The 21,318-nt window shown below is 47.9% G+C and overlaps 1 protein-coding gene across 1 annotated transcript; it reads right to left on the bottom strand.

Moving 5' to 3' along the window:
- Nucleotides 1–8,174: 8,174 nt before the first annotated feature.
- On the bottom strand, nt 8,175–11,817 carry LOC120990649 (zinc finger protein OZF-like; the record flags this gene model as incomplete). The annotated part of the gene is made up of 3 exons (XM_040419564.1): nt 11,757–11,817; nt 9,026–9,796; nt 8,175–8,677 (listed from the first exon to the last, which is right to left on the bottom strand). Coding segments are annotated over exons 1-3 (1,335 nt in total), but the record flags the coding sequence as incomplete, so codon positions are not given.
- Between the last annotated feature and the right edge of the window lie 9,501 nt (nt 11,818–21,318).

The following is a 21,318-nucleotide window of genomic DNA, read 5'->3' as shown; positions in this document are numbered from 1 at the left end:
TTGCGCAGGCACTGCAGCATGTAGTCACTCATGTGTGCCAGGCTGCCCAGAGGTAAGGACAAGCTGTCCTCTGTGGGAGGCTTATGCGTCCTCCGTATCCCCCCTGCATTGGATGCCACCCCGCTGTGAACATGCTTCATCCCCATCCTCCTCGTCCTCCAGTAGTGGGCCCTGGCTGGCCAAATTTGTACCTGGCCTCTGCTGTTGCAAAAATACTCTTTCTGAGCCACTTCTAAAAGACTGGCCTGAAAGTGTTAGAGATGACCCCTCTTTCTCCTCCTCGTCCTGGGCCACATCCTCTTCCATCATCGCCCTAAGTGTTTTCTCAAGGTGACATAGAAGTGGTATTGTAACACTGATAACGGCGTCATCGCCACTGGCGATGTTGGTGGAGTACTCGAAACAGCGCAACAGGGCACACAGGTCTCGCATGGAGGCCCAGTCATTGGTGGTGAAGTGGTGCTGTTCCGCAGTGCGACTCACCTGTGCGTGCTGCAGCTGAAACTCCATTATGGCCTGCTGCTGCTCGCACAGTCTCTCCAGCATGTGCAAGGTGGAGTTCCACCTGGTGGGCACGTCGCATATGAGGCGGTGAGTGGCAAGGCCGAAGTTACGCTGTAGAGCAGACAGCTGAGCCGCAGCAGGATGAGAATGCCGGAAGCGCGCACAGACGGCCCGCACTTTATGCAGCAGCTCTGACATGTCGGGGTAGTTGTGAATGAATTTCTGCACCACCAAATTCAGCACATGCGCCAGGCAAGGGATGTGCGTCAAACCGGCTAGTCCCAGAGCTGCAACGAGATTTTGCCCATTATCGCACACCACCAGGCCCGGCTTGAGGCTCACTGGCAGCAACCACTCGTCGGTCTGTTGTTCTATACTCCTTGACAACTCCTGCGCGGTGTGGGGCCTGTCCCCCAAACACATCAGTTTCTGAACGGCCTGCTGACGTTTAACCCTGGCTGTGCTGAAGTTGGTGGTGAAGGTCTGTCACTGACCGGATGAGGAGGTGGTAGAAGAGGAGGAGGAAGCCGAGTAGGAAGAGGAGGCAACAGGAGACAAAGAATGATGACCTGCGATCCTTGGCGGCGGAAGGACGTGCGCAAAACAGCTCTCCGCCTGGGGCCCAGCCGTCACTACATTTACCCAGTGTGCATTAGGGAGATATAGCGTCCCTGGCCGTGCTTACTGGTCCACGTATCTGTGGTTAGGTGGACCTTGCCACAGATGGCGTTGCGCAGTGCACACTTGATTTTATCTGATACTTGGTTGTGCACGGCTCTCCTGGAGAAGTAGTGGCAGCTGGGAACGACGTACTGTGGGACAGCAAGCGACATGAGCTGTTTGAAGCTGTCCGTCTCCACCAGCCTGAATGACAGCATTTCAAAGGCCAGTAGTTTAGAAATGCTGGCATTCAGGGCCAGGGATCGAGGGTGGCTAGGTGGGAATTTACACTTTCTCTCAAAGGTTTGTGAGATGGAGAGCTGAACGCTTCCGTGTGACATGGTGGAGATGCTTGGTGACGGAGGTGGTGTTGTTGGTGGCACATCTTCTGTTTGCTGGGCGGCAGGTGCCAACGTTCCTCCAGAGGCAGAGGCCGAGGCAGCAGCAGAAGAGGTAGCAGGAGGGGCCGGAGCCCTTTCTTGGTTTTGAAGGTGCTTACTCCACTGCAGCCCGTGTCTGGCATGTAGATGCCTGGTCATGCAGGTTGTGCTAAGGTTCAGAACGTTAATTCCTCGCTTCAGGCTCTGATGGCACAGCTGTCACGGCTGAGGATGGGGGAAATCCTCAGCCGTGTGCAGCCCGGTGATGTTTCGGTTGCTTGGCCATGTAGACAGGATTAGGGAGCAGGTCACCTCCTAAGGCATCCCTAACCTGACCCTAGCTCCTAGTTACATGGGCCAACCTTGATGGTAGGAGGGCCCATGCCCCGGAACCTAAAAGTCCCTGCTGGCCCTCAAGATGACCCTCACCTAGGAGCTAAGTAAGACAAGCCCACTCCTCCTAGACACGGAGGAGCAGGAGTCTCAACGGCCAAGCTGCAGGAAAAGGGGAGACATAAACAGCACTATGGATATGGCAGGTGAACCAGAGTTCCACCTACCTGCCACAGCCTTGCTGACTGGATCCCTGTGTTAGCAGGGTGCAGATCATAAACGCATCCCCACACAGGGACCCAGATCCATAGCTGCACAAAATCACATATAAAACATCACACAGACATCACACATAACTGGAAGTAACTAAAGCACAATATGGTTATGACATTTAAGGTTTAGACATAAAGGTTTATGACCACAGGGGTGGCTCTTACTGGCAGGTAATAAATACATGAGGCTGCTCTCAGCTAAGCATGGCTGAAGCAACCTGCAGGCCTACAAAAGCAATGAGGCTTTATAGGCCAAGAAGCCACACCCCACAGTCGGACACACCCAGTGATCACACACACTAGGAAGGGGATTAACCCTTCCAACACCAGGGAAGGGAAAACACCACTTAAAGGGGACGTGCACACAATAACATAAAACACAGTGCACACATACACACATCACACACAAAACCGCATGCGCAGCGTAGCGAGCTGCATGGCACAGCTCAGCCTGCTACGCTGCCACATACATACTGTTGCCAGCGGCAACCACAGGTGAGGCAAATACCACAGCCCTCACCTGTGATTGAACACCAATGAAAACCGCTGACAACCGCATGCGGTTCAGGAGTCACGGTCATAGCCATGGCCGTGACACTCCCACCCCTCAAAGCCCCCCCACCAAAAAAAGACACGTGAGGGACTCAGACAAGGGGATAGGAGAAGGGGACGTCCACTCTCAGTGCCGGTTCTAAAAAGGGGTCGCTGTCAGCTGCATCCTCTCCCGGCTCACACTAGCCAGTCCGACGAGGACTGCAGCCCGCACCAGCAACAAAGAGGAAAGAACCACTGAGATGGACGAGGGGACTCTCCACTCACGTCCCCACTCCAGTCGCTGCCAGCAGACACTCCTAACCAGCACGCAGCCGGACCACTTACGGAGTGCTGCCAGCAAACGACCAGAGATGGGAACATGGAGAGGGACGAGGGATCCCCAACACGGACACGGAAGGTAAGGTGGCGGGGAATAAGCCACCAACCGTGCCGTTAACGGAGAACCCCCAGGAACGCTCTCCCTCCGGAGAACGCGCATGCAGGCCACATGGATATGGCACTGCATGCTGCACCCTCTTTCGAAGGTGTGCAACTCGCACACCAAACAAACACCCTAGTGCTATAAAATCAGGGGGACGCCAAACGAGGCAACGGTGAAGGGAAGGCGGGGAAACGCCACTCACCGCGCCGTCAGAGGCGAAACCCCCAGAACGCTCTCCCTCCGAAGAGCGCGCATGTAACCCTTCCGCAGAGGGCGGTACATGCTTCACCCTCTTTCGAGGGATGCATACTCCCACCCCTCAAAGCCCCTCCCAACAAAAAAGGGGAAGGTTGGTGAGGCTTAGAAACAGTGGGAGGGGGGGAGGGGAAAGACAAACAAAAGGGGACACCAACACGGACAACGGTGAGCTAGGAATGGCGGGGAATGCCACTCACCGCGCCGTAAATTGTGAGCCCCATAACGCTCTCCCTCCGGAGAACGCGCATGCACCCCATCCGCAGATAGCGGTGCATGCTTTACCCTCTTTCGAGGGAGCGCCACGTAAGAAGCGACTGTGGTCATACTGTCACGGCTGAGGATGGGGGAAATCCTCAGCCGTGTGCAGCCCGGTGATGTTTCGGTTGCTTGGCCATGTAGACAGGATTAGGGAGCAGGTCACCTCCTAAGGCATCCCTAACCTGACCCTAGCTCCTAGTTACATGGGCCAACCTTGATGGTAGGAGGGCCCATGCTCCGGAACCTAAAAGTCCCTGCTGGCCCTCAAGATGACCCTCACCTAGGAGCTAAGTAAGACAAGCCCACTCCTCCTAGACACGGAGGAGCAGGAGTCTCAACGGCCAAGCTGCAGGAAAAGGGGAGACATAAACAGCACTATGGATATGGCAGGTGAACCAGAGTTCCACCTACCTGCCACAGCCTTGCTGACTGGATCCCTGTGTTAGCAGGGTGCAGATCATAAACGCATCCCCACACAGGGACCCAGATCCATAGCTGCACAAAATCACATATAAAACATCACACAGACATCACACATAACTGGAAGTAACTAAAGCACAATATGGTTATGACATTTAAGGTTTAGACATAAAGGTTTATGACCACAGGGGTGGCTCTTACTGGCAGGTAATAAATACATGAGGCTGCTCTCAGCTAAGCATGGCTGAAGCAACCTGCAGGCCTACAAAAGCAATGAGGCTTTATAGGCCAAGAAGCCACACCCCACAGTCGGACACACCCAGTGATCACACACACTAGGAAGGGGATTAACCCTTCCAACACCAGGGAAGGGAAAACACCACTTAAAGGGGACGTGCACACAATAACATAAAACACAGTGCACACATACACACATCACACACAAAACCGCATGCGCAGCGTAGCGAGCTGCATGGCACAGCTCAGCCTGCTACGCTGCCACATACATACTGTTGCCAGCGGCAACCACAGGTGAGGCAAATACCACAGCCCTCACCTGTGATTGAACACCAATGAAAACCGCTGACAACCGCATGCGGTTCAGGAGTCACGGTCATAGCCATGGCCGTGACAACAGCGTACAAACCACTCGGGTCTTGTCGTCAGCACATTGTGTGAAGAAGTGGCATGCCAGGGAACTCCTTGAAGCTGCCTTTGGTGTGCTCGGTCCCTGGTGACGGTGGCCAGTAGCAGGCGAACTGTTTTGGCGACGGCTGCTCTGCTTTTGCACCCTGCTCCCTCTTTTGCTACGCTGTTGGCTCGGTCTCACCACTGCCTCTTCCTCCGAACTCTGAAATTCAGTGACACGACCTTCATTCCATGTGGGGTCTAGGACCTCATCGTCCCCTGCATCGTCTTGCACCCAGTCTTCCTCCCTGACCTTCTTTTCGGTCTGCACACTGCAGAAAGACACAGCAGTTGGCACCTGTGTTTCGTCATCATCAGAGACGTACTGAGGTGGTATTCCCATGTCCTCATCAGGAAACATAAGTGGTTGTGTGTCAGTGCATTCTATGTCTTCCACCCCTGGTGAAGGGCTGGGTGGATGCCCTTGGAAAACCCTGCCAGCAGAGTCTTCAAACAGCATAAAAGACTGCTGCATGACTTGAGGCTCAGACAGGTTCCCAGATATGCACGGGGGTGATGTGACAGACTGATGGGCATGGGTTTCAGGCATTCAGGCACCACCTGTGCGCTTTCTGCAGAAGACTGGGTGGGAGATAATGTGAACGTGCTGGATCCACTGTCGGCCACCCAATTGACTAGCGCCTGTACTTGCTCAGGCCTTACCATCCTTAGAATGGCATTAGGCCCGACCAAATTATGCTGTAGATTCTGGCGGCTACTGGGACCTGAGGTAGTAGGTTCAGTAGGACGTGTAGCTGTGGCAGAACGGCCACGTCCTCTCCCTGCACCAGAGGCTCCACCAACACCACCACCATGACCATGTCCCTTATTAGATGTTTGCCTTATAGTTAGCGTTCACCAAGCAAAGTAAAAAGTGGTTAAGTCTGTTAAAAATAATTAACCGCCAATAAAAACCCTGATGTAGGGTATTGCACAATTTTTTTTTTCAAAACTCTATATGACAGCGGTATTTGTGGCCTAAATGTCAAAGTAACTTATGCACGTCTAATCCCAGATATGCAGTATATCAGAGGCTTTTTTCACCCCAGTATGAGAAAGCCATATTTGTAGCCTAGATTTCACAGTCACTTATATGCACGTCTAATCCCAGATATGCAGCATACAGTACAGACCAAAAGTTTGGACACACCTTCTCATTCATTTCTTTATTTTCATGACTATGAAAATTGTAGATTCACACTGAAGGCATCAAAACTATGAATTAACACATGTGGAATTATATACATAACAAACAAGTGTGAAACAACTGAAAATATGTCAACTCTTGAAGCTCATCAAGAGAATGCCAAGAGTGTGCAAAGCAGTAATCAAAGCAAAAGGTGGCTACTTTGAAGAACCTAGAATATGACATATTTTCAGTTGTTTCACACTTGTTTTTTATGTATATAATTCCACGTGTGTTAATTCATAGTTTTGATGCCTTCATAGTCATGAAAATAAAGAAAACTCTTTGAATGAGAAGGTGTGTCCAAACTTTTGGTCTGTACTGTATCAGAGGGTTTTTTCACCCCAGTAAGCAAAAAGCTGTATTTCTGGCCTAAATGTGACACTCACTTATGCACGTCTAATCCTAGATGTGCACTATATGAAAAAAAGGTTTTTTTTAACCCCAGTGTCTCAAAGCAGTATTTCTGGACTTGCAGATATCCTGTGCTGGTGCATTATCGTTGCATAAAATGGCTGCCGATTATGTATTGATATTGACTAACTGAAAATAAAAAAGTTTGTTTTCAGTAGTAGTTGGCTCAGGGCAGGCTTAAAACAATTGTGCACTGCACCCACAAAACACATTTGCTGTAGATCGCTGAGTAAAGCAGTTCTTCATAAGATTTCTCCCTGATCTCTCCCTCACAGCAGCTGCATTCATCCCTACACTAATCCGAGCAGAGTGACGGGCGGCACTACGTGACTCCAGCTTAAATAGAGGCTGGGTCACATGCTGCAGTTGGCCAATCACAGCCATGCCAATAGTAGGCATGGCTGTGATGGCCTTTTGGGGCAAGTAGTATGACGCTTGTTGATTGGCTGCTGTGCAGCCTTTCAAAAAGCACCAAGAAAGCGGCGAACACCGAACCCGAACTTTTATGTAAATGTTCGGGTACCGAAAAACCTAAAGTTTGGTACGAACCCGAACTTTACAGTTCGGGTTCGTTCAACTCTAATAATGACTGTCAATGGGTTCACAACACGACATGCTATACGTCATGACAGTCAAATAAAATCCAACACTTGGATTCTTGGTCGCAGGTCATGTGTGACTTTTCCATGATAGAACACAATGCAAGTGTCACGGTACCTCCCGTGTCAGAGGTTAGAAGATCTGAGAGACTTGCTGCACATGAGGCTAACTGAGTCTCTCGATTCTCAGTGTTGATGTTTGGTAATGACCACACCTCTTGTCAGGTGTAGCTTGTGGTCATTACTGCATTCCCTATTTAGTTTGATCTCACAGATCTTACCATGCGGTTGATATTTTCTGCTTGGATTTCGAAGAGTTGGTGTGTGGACCTTTCCTGTGTTCCTGCTCATCTATTTTCTATAAGAAGTTGTACAGCTCTTTATATTTGGTTGTTCCCTTGTGCTTTTTTTTACTAGGCCTCAGGGAGACGCTGGTTCATTCACCTGGGAAGGAACCAGTAGTCTCATTCCCTGTCAGTATCTTTAGGGCTCCTAGGGTTTAGGTTCCGGCGTATGTATTTTCCCACCTTCAGGGTCTATATATGCTGATAGGAGTCAGGGCCAGGTTTAGGTGTTTCCTAGGAGGTGATCGTTCCCCTCTCCGTAGCCTTCAGGCTTAGTTCTTTGTGTTTCACTTTCTGTTGTTATTCTGGTATCCCTTCCCTCCCAATTATTCGTGACAGCAAATCATGGTCAACTACGACTTCTGCAGTTTGGCAGATATTTTTTGTAGCCAAATCTCAGCTGTAAAATAGCTACAAGACATAAGTTACAGACAAGTTGTGAGAGTGTTCTGAGACTTGCACTAATGTGACACATGTTGCCCAAAATGTAATGTCTGTGAATAAGATGGGTTTAAAATTCTTTTTTGCTCTTATCACATTTCCCATATCTATAAAACAATATAGTTTCTCCAGTTCTGTCAAGTTTTAGAATTTTAGTTCCTTCTAAGGGCTCAGACGGCCGTATGCTGTCCGCAAAAATACTGAATGATATCCGTTTTTTTGCGGATCTGCAAAAAAACGGATAGCATTCAGCATTTTTGCGGACCCATAGACTTCAATGGGGCCATGTCCTGATTTTCACGGACAAGTATAGGGCATGTTTCATTTTTTTTGCGGATCCGCAAAAAAACGGATAGCATTCAGTATTTTTGCGGACAGCATACGGCCATCTGAATGAGCCCTTACAAAGAATTTAACATATAAAACATCAAAATTGCTTCTCTCCTGTGTGCATTCTCTGATGTCTAACAAGAGATGATTTCTGTGTAAAACATTTCCCACATTGTGAACATGAATATGGTTTCTCTCCAGTGTGCAATTTCTGATGTTTAACAAGATTTGATTTCTGTGTGAAATATTTCCCACATTCTGAACATGAATATGGCTTCTCTTCTGTGTGAATTCTCTTATGTATACAAAGACTTGATTTGTGTGTAAAACATTTCCCACATCCTGAACATGAATATGGCTTCGCTCCTGTGTGACTTATCTCATGTTTAGCAAGATCCGATTTATGTCTAAAGCATTTCCCACATTCTGTACATGAATATGGCTTCTCTCCTGTGTGACTTCCCTCATGTTTAGCAAGATCCGATTTCTGTCTAAAGCATTTCCCACATTCTGTACATGAATACGGCTTCCCTCCTGTGTGACATCTCTCATGTTTAGCAACATTTGATTTCTGTGTAAAACATTTCCCACATTGTGAACATGAATATGGTTTCTCTCCAGTGTGCAATTTCTGATGTTTAACAAGATTTGATTTCTGTGTGAAATATTTCCCACATTCTGAACATGAATATGGCTTCTCTTCTGTGTGAATTCTCTTATGTATACAAAGACTTGATCTTTGTGTAAAACATTTCCCACATCCTGAACATGAATATGGCTTCACTCCTGTGTGACTTATCTCATGTTTAGCAAGATCCGATTTCTGTCTAAAGCATTTTCCACATTCTGTACATGAATATGGCTTCTCTCCTGTGTGACATCTCTCATGTTTAGCAAGATCCGATTTCTGTCTAAAACATTTCCCACATTCTGAACATGAATATGGCTTCTCTCCTGTGTGACTTCTCTGATGTTTAGCAAGATCTTCTTTCTGTCTAAAGCATTTCCCACATTCTGTACATGAATATGGCTTCTCTCCTGTGTGACATCTCTCATGTTTAGCAACATTTGATTTCCGTCTAAAACATTTTCCACATTCTGAACATGAATATGGCTTCTCTCCTGTGTGACATCTCTGATGTGTAACAAGATTTGATTTCTGTCCAAAACATTTCCCACATTCTGAACATGAATACGGCTTCTCTCCTGTGTGACTTCTCTCATGTGTTACAAGATTGGATTTATCTGCAAAACATTTACCACACTCTGAACATGAATATGGCTTCTCTCCTGTATGAATCCTTTCATGTCTAACAAGACAGAATTTTTCTGTAAAACATTTCCCACAACGTGAACATGAATATGGCTTCTCTCCTGTAGGAATTGTCTTATGTTTAGCAAGATCTGTTTTACTTGTAAAGCATTCCCCACATTCCTGCTCTGCTGTGTGAATTTTTCTGTGTGTAGAAAGTCTTGATTGTTCTGTACACTCTTTACCACCCTGAAACCTTTTATCCCCTTTCTGACCTGTATTTGTGGTAACAATCTGTAATTGGTCAGGAGAAGTTTCTTCATGATGAGGGGGATTATGTAATAGATCTGTACTGTGAAGTCCTGGGTGTACATTAAGTGTAATGAGGTTTTCTCCTGAGGAGAGCTGCAGGACATCTTCATCTTCTTCTTTATAATTTAGTGATAATATAGCTTTGCTCTTAATATTTTTACTGGAATTCTCTGTGAAAATAAAAATTGGAATTTGTGATTATTTTTCAAACTACAGAGAGGACAAACCTATAACATTCCTATTAGGCTGTAATTGGATATATGGTATAAACCAGCTCTGCCTCTAATGCCACCAGATGTAAGGTGGCTATCCTATAAGTCAGTGTCCGACCTTTTAAACAGGTCTTGAGGCATGACTTGGATAATGATTAAGTCAGCATCATTAGAGCTATTTTTAGTGTACCTGCTGCTGAAAACCTCACACTTCTCAGTACATGATGAGATCCTCCTTCCTCCAGCAGCAGGTTAAGTTTGTAATTACAGCTCCTAATTCCTTCTGCTGTTTTATTTTAATGCAGTCTGGACTAAGCTTGTGTGAGACAGCAGCAGCGGGGCGGAGGTACACTGAAAGGAGCATGTCACTTAAGGAACAGATGGACGCTGGGAAGGCAAAGAGTGAGAAACGAAAATGGAAAATCGTCATGACCTCAAAGGGTTAAGACTGTGATCATCTGAGAATCTGATCATGAGCAACATCTACATTTAGCAAAATATTCTGTCACAAGGTAAAGCACACATCTCAGGCTGAATTCATGGACATGACAATATGGTCTGTATAGACTTATAGCCGCACAGTCTAGATATAGACATCTTCAGGATGCAGCGGAATAGACAGAGTGAGGTCATCAATCAGAACCTATAATAAAGGTCTCCAGCACCTTGTTGGGTCCATTACACTAAGAATCCAGGATGTTCTAAGGCTACTTTCACACTCGCATTTTTTCATTCAGTTTCTGAGATCCGTCATGGGCTCTCACCAGCGGTCCAAAACGGATCAGTTTTGCCCTAATGCATTCTGAATGGAAAAGGATCCGCTCAGAATGCATCAGTTTGCCCTCCGATCAGTCTCCATTCAGCTCTGGAGGCGGACACCAAAACGTTGCCTGCAGCATTTTGCTCTCCGCTTGACGAAACTGAGCCAATCAGTAACATAGCCAAGACGGGTCCGTCATGAACTCCATTGAAAGTCAATGGGAGACGGATCCGTTTTCTATTGTGCCAGAGAAAAGCGATCCGTCCCCATTGACTTACATTGTGTGCCAGGACGGATCCGTTTTCTCTTACACAATCTGGCACAATAGAAAACGGATCAGCCTGATATTGAATTTCAATGGAGTTCATGACGGATCCGTCTTGGCTATGTTACAGATAATACAAACGGATCCGTTCATGACGGATGCATGCGGTTGTATTATGGTAACGGATCTGTTTTTGCAGATCCATGACAGATCCGTCCTAAACGCGAGTGTGAAAGTACCCCAGGGCTGTGATGTCGAACCTCCGGCACACCGGCTGTGGTAAACTACAAGTCCCAAGATGCACACTTGATTGGCTGTTATTAGAGCTCCATAGAAATGAATGGAGCATGCTGGGAGTTGTAGTTTCCCCACAGCTGGAGTACCGGAGGTTAGCCAGAACTGTTCTAAGGGGAACAAAAGGTCCTATTAAGAATAAAGAAGGTGGAGCTAATGACGTGTCCTGTGAGTGCAGGTGACCATCACTGAGACGTCTGTGTCTGTACAATAATCACATGTGACATCGGAGCTTCCTGATCATCATGGAGCTGAGGACAGGAGTGCACCGAAAGGAAGGAAAAAACACAACAACCAAACAGCTTTAACCCCTTAATGACTAGGCTAGTTGTCATTTAACGACCAATTTTTTCTTTCTTTCAATGGAACCATTTACATGTAATTTATGGTTTAGCTTTTATAAGCCCCAGCTATTGTTTTGTGTTTTGCTGTTCTCTTTGGCGTTCTGTCATAAAGGGAGTTTAAAGAAATAACTGTCACGTTCTGTCTAAGGGACGGGGCAACAAAGAGGGGAAGTCATATGGTCGGCAGATGTCAGCTGGATAAGGAGAAGACTTCATCAGAATCTGAAGTCACTTTCTCCATTCATGATTCCATACCTGTGGTGACATCTCCTAGAATGTCCTTCTCCACCTCACTCTTACATGGTGGATCGCCCATCATCCTCTCTTCTTCATCCTCCATTTTAATATCAGTCAGATCTTCCCCCTGATTTGTCATCTGTAACAATTCAGTACAATACAGCAGACAGGTGGGAAATCTAACAGATCCACAGAAGAGACCCCCACAATCTATGACCCTTCTATGACTGCAGGACCTCCTATATAGATGTGTATAGGGCTCAGCTCCATCTACCTGAGGGTTCTCTGGGACCTTCTCCTCTGGACAGTCCTGGGAATACAGAGGACGGGGACATCTCTCTGGTGGATTTCTCCTCCTGGATCCATCTGTGGAGACACAAGCACACAGTGACTGAATACATGGCCTCCCGTAGATCAGACTCTTCTATCAGCTACGTAACTTCTAGGTTTAGTTATTGGGGGAAATAATATTCTGCTCCTCACCACCTGTGCTGAGATGCCCACAATGGGCCCCTGAGTCTAGGGCTGCTCAGGACCTGGAGATGATTTCTGGTCTAATGTGCATCAGTTTTCTGTGCACATGCTGTTAAATGATTTGGGCCGCAGAGATGTTGGTGCAGGGGAAACACAGGAGGCGCCACTGAGCGACTGCAGGTCTGAGACAAGCCGGAGAGGGAGCAGCATAAGAGAATTACAAAACTGCAGCTGAGTTACAACTCGCCACCTCAGACATGTTGCAGTATCTTCTGGATGGGTCATCAGTATCTGATCAGTGAGGATCTGACACCCGGGACCCTTGTAGAGTAACCTAAGCCACTGGTCATGTTCATCGGTCACATGGCCTAGGAGCTCCGTCCTATTGAAGTGAATACCAAGCACAACCACTATACAATGTGCAGCGCTGTGCTGGGTGAGCTCTGCGGAGGCTGCGGTGGTGATAGGAGCGTCGCTGCCTCCTCAAATAGCTGATCGGTGAGGGTCCTCTGACCCCCGCTGATCCAACACTGATGACCTATAGGAAAAAATGTGTATAGCAGCACAACGAAAAATTCAAGTCTTATCTTGTGGTGGTGCTAGCCTTGTTGGGAGCCAGTCAGAAGTTCCCCCTTGGATGCGTCATATAGAAGAAACCGCAGCACTCTCCTGTCTTCAATTCCGTGGAATTTATTTCACCAGCCAAATAAATGCGACGTTTCGACCGTAAAGGTCTTTCTCAAGCAACATACAGAGTGAATAGTAACAGACATATATACCCATTCAATCCCTCCCAGTAAGTCACATGTCCCAATTAAACATGTAAATGAAGTGAAAATTACACCAATATAGTGGATCCTCTATCATCCACCCACCTGTGATTAAAACCAATAATATATTCCTCCTCTCTATCCACACAGTGACAAAATCATATACCATTAACATGGTGCTTACTCACAAAGATCATTGCAAAGTCTGGCTGGCACATCGTGGAGGGGACTTGCCTCTTCTTCCTGTGTAGTGTGAAAAGGCGCGCTTCCCAGCGTCTCCATGTCAGAGCTGCGCATGCGTCATGAACACGTGCAGATTCATGGAAGACGTGAGCTGTCTAGCGCTCCTGCAGGGTCAGTGCGCCTGCGCATCCAGTACAGAGCCGGCTCTCTCTGCTGTTGTGTTCCTCCTGCTGCTATGGTGACGCCTGCGCCGCAGCGAGACTCCGGGGCTGCGATTCAGCACTTCTAAGTGTATTCAGTGATTCCCTTCGTCTCCACGTACACGGCACAAAGTACACAAATAGCACAGGTCCTCAAAAAGAATTGGCACATATTGTCACAGACATTCCCTGGAACTGAAAAATTCCGCGACACTCCCCTCCTTTCGTACAGAAGGTCGCATAATCTAGGGGACAGGCTGATACATGCCGACACAAAACCCTCAGTATTACCCAAAGTAAAGAGGAGAGGCTGTTTCCCCTGTTTGAGCTGCTGCAACTGCAATAATATGCTGAAAGGTAGCAGCTTTACACACCCTAGAACAGGCAAGGTATACCAGATAAAGGGCTATTACACATGCAGGTCAGAATACGTAATCTATACACTACAGTGTCCCTGTGGGCTGCTCTATGTAGGAGAGACTACGCAGGAGCTCAGGAATAGGGTTAACCAACATCGCTACCTTATACGTAAACTACTCTCAGGAGAGAGACAGGAGGACACCCCGAAAAATGAACAACCGGTACCAGAACATTTCTTGAAACATTGTGTCTATGTTTCCCAACTTCGGTTCCGGGTGATTGATGGGATATTACCACAAAGAAGAGGAGGTGATAGAGAAAGACTATTAAAAAAGTTAGAACTAAGATGGATATTTGAACTGCAAACACTTGAACCCAAAGGCCTTAACAGAGAATTCAAGATAGGCTCACTATACTGACTGAACAGAGACTTGTTCTTCCTCCACACTGTGATAGGACTATTATACATAATCCTAGTATTTGTTTTATTGAAGTGATGTACCCAACCACCGTTGGTTGAGATGTATGTATGAATTTCTGATTTATACATTATTTTAACTTCAGCTTTATTTCCACAGATATTTGCACAATTGGTAAAGTCTGGGGGCACTATCAACAAGGGGACCTCTGCTCCGGGAGAGTACAGACAGCGGGACCACCACGTTGAAAGCATCAAAGTAACGTATACCCCTCTGCTGCCTCACAGTGTGTGTGTTTATATGCCGACATGTTTTCACGGTTCAGGGTGAAGCTTATAGTGGCCTAAATGATTTCCACGGTGCGTTTTTCCACTACCTCTTTCGTACCTCTGCCATGTGATGGATAGCCTTCTCTTGATAAATGGCCCTTGTTAACATAATACTGTAGGGTCCATGTTATCCACAGTTGGACAATGGGCTGGTATGAATGGGATGACCTCAACAGAGACGTTACACCGGTATTAAAAGGGGTGAATTTGGGAACGGATGACCCCCTAGTCCTATTGAGTGAATCAAGAGACTGTGTTGTGGGTGGTGGCGACTCTTCCACATTAATGGGGGATGCACCCCCGGCCCCATTGAACATCGAGGGCCCTGATAGCGTGGAGACCTCCCACGCATGGTATCTGGGGGAGCGTACCCCGCTCAGAGACCTTGAGCGCAAATGTTTTTTTGGGACGACCCCAACCCTTCTTTCTTAAAAAAGATTGGGGGTATGGGGACTAGTGTTGAGCGAACTTCTGTTTTAAGTTCAGCGTCTAAAGTTCGGCTTCCGGTTAGCGGAGGATCCAGATATGGATTCCGAATTCCGTTGTGGTCCGTGGTAGCGGAATCAATAATGGCCATTATTGATTCCGCTACCACGGACCACAACGGAATTCGGAATCCATATCGGGATTCTCCGCTAACCGGAAGCCGAACTTTAGACGCTGAACTTAAAACAGAAGTTCGCTCAACACTAATGGGGACTCCCAAATGGCTGACTGAGCCCTCAAAAGTGGCATTATGACTGGACCTATATTCCTGCCGTTGAATGAGAGAGGACTGTTGCATAACCCTGGCAATATGGATACAGAAATAGCGGTGGAATACACGCTGCTGAACTCTGTCTTCATTTTTACCACCGTGGAGCCCCCTTCTGTCAGTAAACCACAATCAGAGTGATTTTGCATATTTGCAGTCGAATGGCATTTTTGGAGCCTACTGACTTGGCCATATAAATGGACACTCTCTGTGGTAGTAATTGAGGCTAAGGATTGCCCAGTACAAAATCGACAATCAGTAGGGGTTAAAACTCTAATAGGTAGTCCTGACAGGGTTAATTCTGAAGACCGAAGCACTGTGTACATGGCAGAGACAATGGCTACACATGGACAGCACTGAATACACTTAGAAGTGCTGAATCGCAGCCCCGAGTCTCGCTGTGGCACGCCTGCCCGATGTGAATACAGGCGTCACCATAGCAGGAGGAGGAACACAACAGCAGAGAGAGCCGGTTCTGTACTGACCCTGCAGGAGCGCTAGACAGCTCACGTCTTCCATGAATCTGCACGTGTTCATGACGCATGCGCAGCTCTGACATGGAGACGCTGGGAAGCGCGCCTTTTCACACTACACAGGAAGAAGAGGCAAGTCCCCTCCACGATGTGCCAGCCAGACTTTGCAATGATCTTTGTGAGTAAGCACCATGTTAATGGTATATGATTTTGTCACTGTGTGGATAGAGAGGAGGAATATATTATTGGTTTTCATCACAGGTGGGTGGATGATAGAGGATCCACTATATTGGTGTAATTTTCACTTCATTTACATGTTTAATTGGGACATGTGACTTACTGGGAGGGATTGAATGGGTATATATGTCTGTTACTATTCACTCTGTATGTTGCTTGAGAAAGACCTTTACGGTCGAAACGTCGCATTTTTTTTGCTGGTGAAATAAATTCCACTGAATTGAAGACAGGAGAGTGCTGCGGTTTCTTCTATATGACTGATGACCTATAGTGAGGATAGGTCATCAGTATAAAAATGTCAGAAAACCCCTTCAAATGTACAGAAGACTTTCCGCTCCATAATTCAGATCCCGGAGGGTCCTCTTTCCTGGCCAGTATGGAGACAGTCCATGGTGTGGTCATGGACATCAAGGTGAGACATGGTGATCACTCTCATCAGTGATCAGATATAACCCAGGCCTAGGAGTATAAACATAACATCTTATAAACTGCCACCAATAGTCGGATCTCCTCAGATGTTCTGCGAGCTGTTGTGTTGTGGTCACTATAGGAAACATAAACCGTCCTCTTAGCTAATGTGCTCCATAGTATGGAGACGCTGAATCCTGACATCTCACCACCTGACAATGGCCCCCAGGTCTCCGATCTTAGCGCCAGGTCACTGGACTGACCCCAGCTTGGAGTTACAGCGCAGTGATAATAGGTTCTGAGACCGAGCAGAATCGAGCTTCTCCACACTCATGTAGACAGGACCTGGCCGCTCCTTATAGAAGCCCCTGGACTGCCCCTTGCAGGTCACTGCCGAATAGCTGGGGGCTGTTACCATAGTAACACATGGCACCGGGGTTCTGTGCACCACGTGTTACTATAGGACTGTAGCACTGACACCTCTGTCTTCTCCAAGTACTGCAGATGCCGTGTATTATAGAGCAGCCATCTATTGTGGGGAAGGGGGGGGGGGGCAGAGATCGTCAGTGTAAGGCCTTGTTCACACCACGTCTGTACATGTCACTGCACACACGTGTATACACTGCAAGTGACGGGTCTTACCTTGTGATATAAGAGGCTGGTGCTCCTCCATTACATGTCACTGCACACACGTGTATACACTGCACATGACGGCTCTTACCTTGTGATATAAGAGGCTGGTGCTCCTCCATTACATGTCACTGCACACACGTGTATACACTGCAAGTGACGGGTCTTACCTTGTGATATAAGAGGCTGGTGCTCCTCCATTACATGTCACTGCACACACGTGTATACACTGCACATGACGGCTCTTACCTTGTGATATAAGAGGCTGGTGCTCCTCCATTACATGTCACTGCACACACGTGTATACACTGCACATGACGGCTCTTACCCTGTGATATAAGAGGCTGGTGCTCCTCCATTACAGGTCACTGCACACACGTGTATACACTGCACATGACGGCTCTTACCTTGTGATATAAGAGGCTGGTGCTCCTCCATTACAGGTCACTGCACACACGTGTATACACTGCACATGACGGCTCTTACCTTGTGATATAAGAGGCTGGTGCTCCTCCATTACATGTCACTGCACACACGTGTATACACTGCACATGACGGCTCTTACCTTGTGATATAAGAGGCTGGTGCTCCTCCATTACATGTCACTGCACACACGTGTATACACTGCACATGACGGCTCTTACCTTGTGATATAAGAGGCTGGTGCTCCTCCATTACATGTCACTGCACACACGTGTATACACTGCACATGACGGCTCTTACCTTGTGATATAAGAGGCTGGTGCTCCTCCATTACATGTCACTGCACACACATGTATACACTGCACATGACGGCTCTTACCCTGTGATATAAGAGGCTGGTGCTCCTCCATTACATGTCACTGCACACACGTGTATACACTGCACATGACGGCTCTTATCCTGTGATATAAGAGGCTGGTGATCCTCCATTACATGTCACTGCACACACGTGTACACTGCACATGACGGCTCTTACCCTGTGATATAAGAGGCTGGTGCTCCTCCATTACATGTCACTGCACACACGTGTATACACTGCACATGACGGCTCTTACCTTGTGATATAAGAGGCTGGTGCTCCTCCATTACATGTCACTGCACACACGTGTACACACTGCACATGACGGCTCTTACCTTGTGATATAAGAGGCTGGTGCTCCTCCAATACATGTCACTGCACACACGTGTATACACTGCACATGACGGCTCTTACCTTGTGATATAAGAGGCTGGTGCTTCTCCATTACATGTCACTGCACACACGTGTATACACTGCACATGACGGGTCTTACCTTGTGATATAAGAGGCTGGTGCTCCTCCATTACATGTCACTGCACACACATGTATACACTGCACATGATGGGTCTCACCTTGTGATATAAGAGGCTGGTGCTCCTCCATTACATGTCACTGCACACACGTGTATACACTGCACATGACGGCTCTTACCTTGTGATATAAAAGGCTGGTGCTCCTCCATTACATGTCACTGCACACACGTGTATACACTGCCCATGACGGCTCTTACCTTGTGATATAAGAGGCTGGTGCTCCTCCATTACATGTCACTGCACACACGTGTATACACTGCACATGACGGCTCTTACCTTGTGATATAGGAGGCTGGTGCTCCTCCATTACATGTCACTGCACACACGTGTATACACTGCACATGACGACTCTTACCTTGTGATATAAGAGGCTGGTGCTCCTCCATTACATGTCACTGCACACACGTGTATACACTGCACATGACGGCTCTTACCCTGTGATAGAAGAGGCTGGTGCTCCTCCATCATGGCCTCCTTGTACAGATCCTTGTGTCCTTCTATATACTCCCACTCCTCCATGGAGAAATAGACAGTGACATCCTGACACCTTATAGGAACCTGACAACACAATGACACCGTCATCACCCAGACCCCTCCAGTGCTGTTACTGGAGAATTTCCCAGCATTCCCAGCAGTGTCACCTCTCCAGTCAGCAGCTCCATCATCTTGTGGGTGAGTTCTAGGATCTTCTGCTCATGTATCAGGGGGTGAGGGGGAGGCTCTGTGATGGGGTGAGGGGTCCTGCTCTGCCCTCCTGACTCCTGTAGATGGATGATGGGAGTCACACAGTCCCCCGATGTCTTCTTCACTATTCTGTACTCCTGTGGATGGAGAGAGACACTTAGGGAATAAACCCTTCAGGGGCCATGTGCTCTCCTCCGTCCTCTCCTCCTGGTACAACGTGCCTACTTACCTTCTCATGGCTCCTACAACATGACTATTGGTCACTGGCCACATGACACATCACTCACCATACTGGGGGCTGATCTTCAGGTTCTCCATCACTTGGAAGGTCTGGAGGCCGTTCTCCAGGACCCTGGACTCTTCCTATCACTTCCTATGATGGATTCTCCTTCCCGATGTCTGACTTGTTACAGAATACAATAAAGAGGAGAGAAATCTAGAAAAGTTTACCTCTCCGCTCAGCAGGGAGATGATCTCCAAGGTGAGGTCTAATATTCTTCTGCTGATCTCCTTCCTGTCCATCCTTGGTGGTCATTCAGGAGAAGAGGAGAGACCTGGAGGAGCTGGAGGCTTCTAGTACTGCAGGCGCCTTTATGAGAAGAGGAGAGGAAATCATTCAGAGGACAAGACCAGATGTCACCTCCAGAACTGCACTTCCTGAGCCTGGAGGGGCCCCGCTTCTTAGAGCCCCCACCACTTGGATTCCAGGGGCCCCAGCATGGAGATTTCTGGTGGCTCCACAGGAGATAAATGTCTGATAGATGCAGGTCCCACCTCTGGGCTGTGCTCAGCTGTGTCCAGAACTCCTAGAGAAGAGACTGGAGAGAGCTGAGCTCAGGCCAGGCCCTGCTCCATTCATTCTCCTCCTGGATGCAGGGGCCCCTCACCAGGACAGTCAGGGGCCAGTGAATGATGACAACCCCCACTATCCCCACTACTCCTCCCCCATCATACTAAGCTGAGGAGCGGAGAAGGATCCCTTGTGTGTAATGGAGGAGAATCTCCAGAGGTGACATGTCTGAGCTCTCCACCACACTGTCTCCTCACAGCTCATCTTACCTGCAGGCTGGAGGAATGGCTGATACCAGAGAGAACAAGAGCCCTGACTACCGACCAGGACCTGCCCAGTATCTGCTGCACTGCCAGAGCTGAAGGACCTGCGGTGACGTCACTGTCATGTGATCAGTGGAGGGGGGCGGGGCTCTGCAGTTGTGAGTATAAGAGGTGATGAAGGACCTGGGGTGATGTCACCATCATATGATCAGTGCAGGGGGCGGAGCTTAGCAGTGCAGAGGATAAGGTGGTGATGAAATGTCGAGGGTATGGAGCCCTCTTTCCTCAGAGGAGGGGGGTGGAGCCAACGTTGGCAGGGAGATCACCTGGTTGATATTGTCAAAGGAAGGAACCTTTGGGATGAAAGTAGGCAAAAATTTGAGAAGTACCTGATCCTGCAGGAACTTTGTATAAGGCTCAAAGGCAGAAAAAGCCTGGAGTTCCCCAACTCGCTTTGCAGAGGTAACAGCCAACAAGAAGGTGATCTTCCAGGTCAGGAACTTGAATCCCGCCTCCTCTAGGGGCTCAAAGGGGGGAGATGATAACCCCCTGAGCACGACCGATAAATCCCAAACAGGGATAGGTCTGATTACTGTAGGCTTTAATCTTGAGGCTCCCTCCAGGAATCTCTTGATAAGGGGGTCTTGAGAAATAGCTCTGTTGAGACAAGCATGGATTGATAAAATCTGCACTTTAAGGGTAGCTGGTGATAGCCCCCTGTCCAGACCGTCTTGAAGAAGTAGGAGAATTATCGGGATGGAAGCTTCAGCGGATGTTTTCTGATGCCTTGTACACCAGGATGAAAAGATCTTCCAGATTCTGGAGTAGGCCTTATTGGTAGCTTCTGATCTGGAGTGCTCTAAGGTTCTTAAGACAGACCCTGATAGCCCTTCTATCCTTGGAAGGGACTGGTCAACCTCCAGGCCGTCAGGTTGAACATTTGAAGATTTGAGGAGATCTGGGTGTCCCCCGACACCAGTACTCTCTCTGGGGGAAGCCTCAGAAATTGACCCCGACTCATCTGTAAGAGTTGGGTAAACCAACCTCTTTTCGGCCAGTATGGGATAATGGCGATAACTGACACTTGGTCCTGCCTGATTTTCATCAAGACCCTTGGTATCAAGGAAATTGGAGGGAAGATGTAGGCCAGCCTGAACCTCCATGGGATTGACAGGGCATCTATAGCCACCGGGTTGTCCTCCCTGTAAAGGGAGCAATACCTCTCCACCTTGGTGTTGAACCTCGTTGCCATGAGATCGATCTTTGGCATGCCCCACCTGAGCGTTATCTCC

This window comes from Bufo bufo, chromosome 2 (genome assembly GCF_905171765.1).
Source record: "Bufo bufo chromosome 2, aBufBuf1.1, whole genome shotgun sequence".
Lineage (NCBI taxonomy): Eukaryota > Metazoa > Chordata > Amphibia > Anura > Bufonidae > Bufo > Bufo bufo.
Note: the sequence above shows the minus strand (reverse complement) of the source record. Positions and strands in the feature narration are given on the sequence as shown.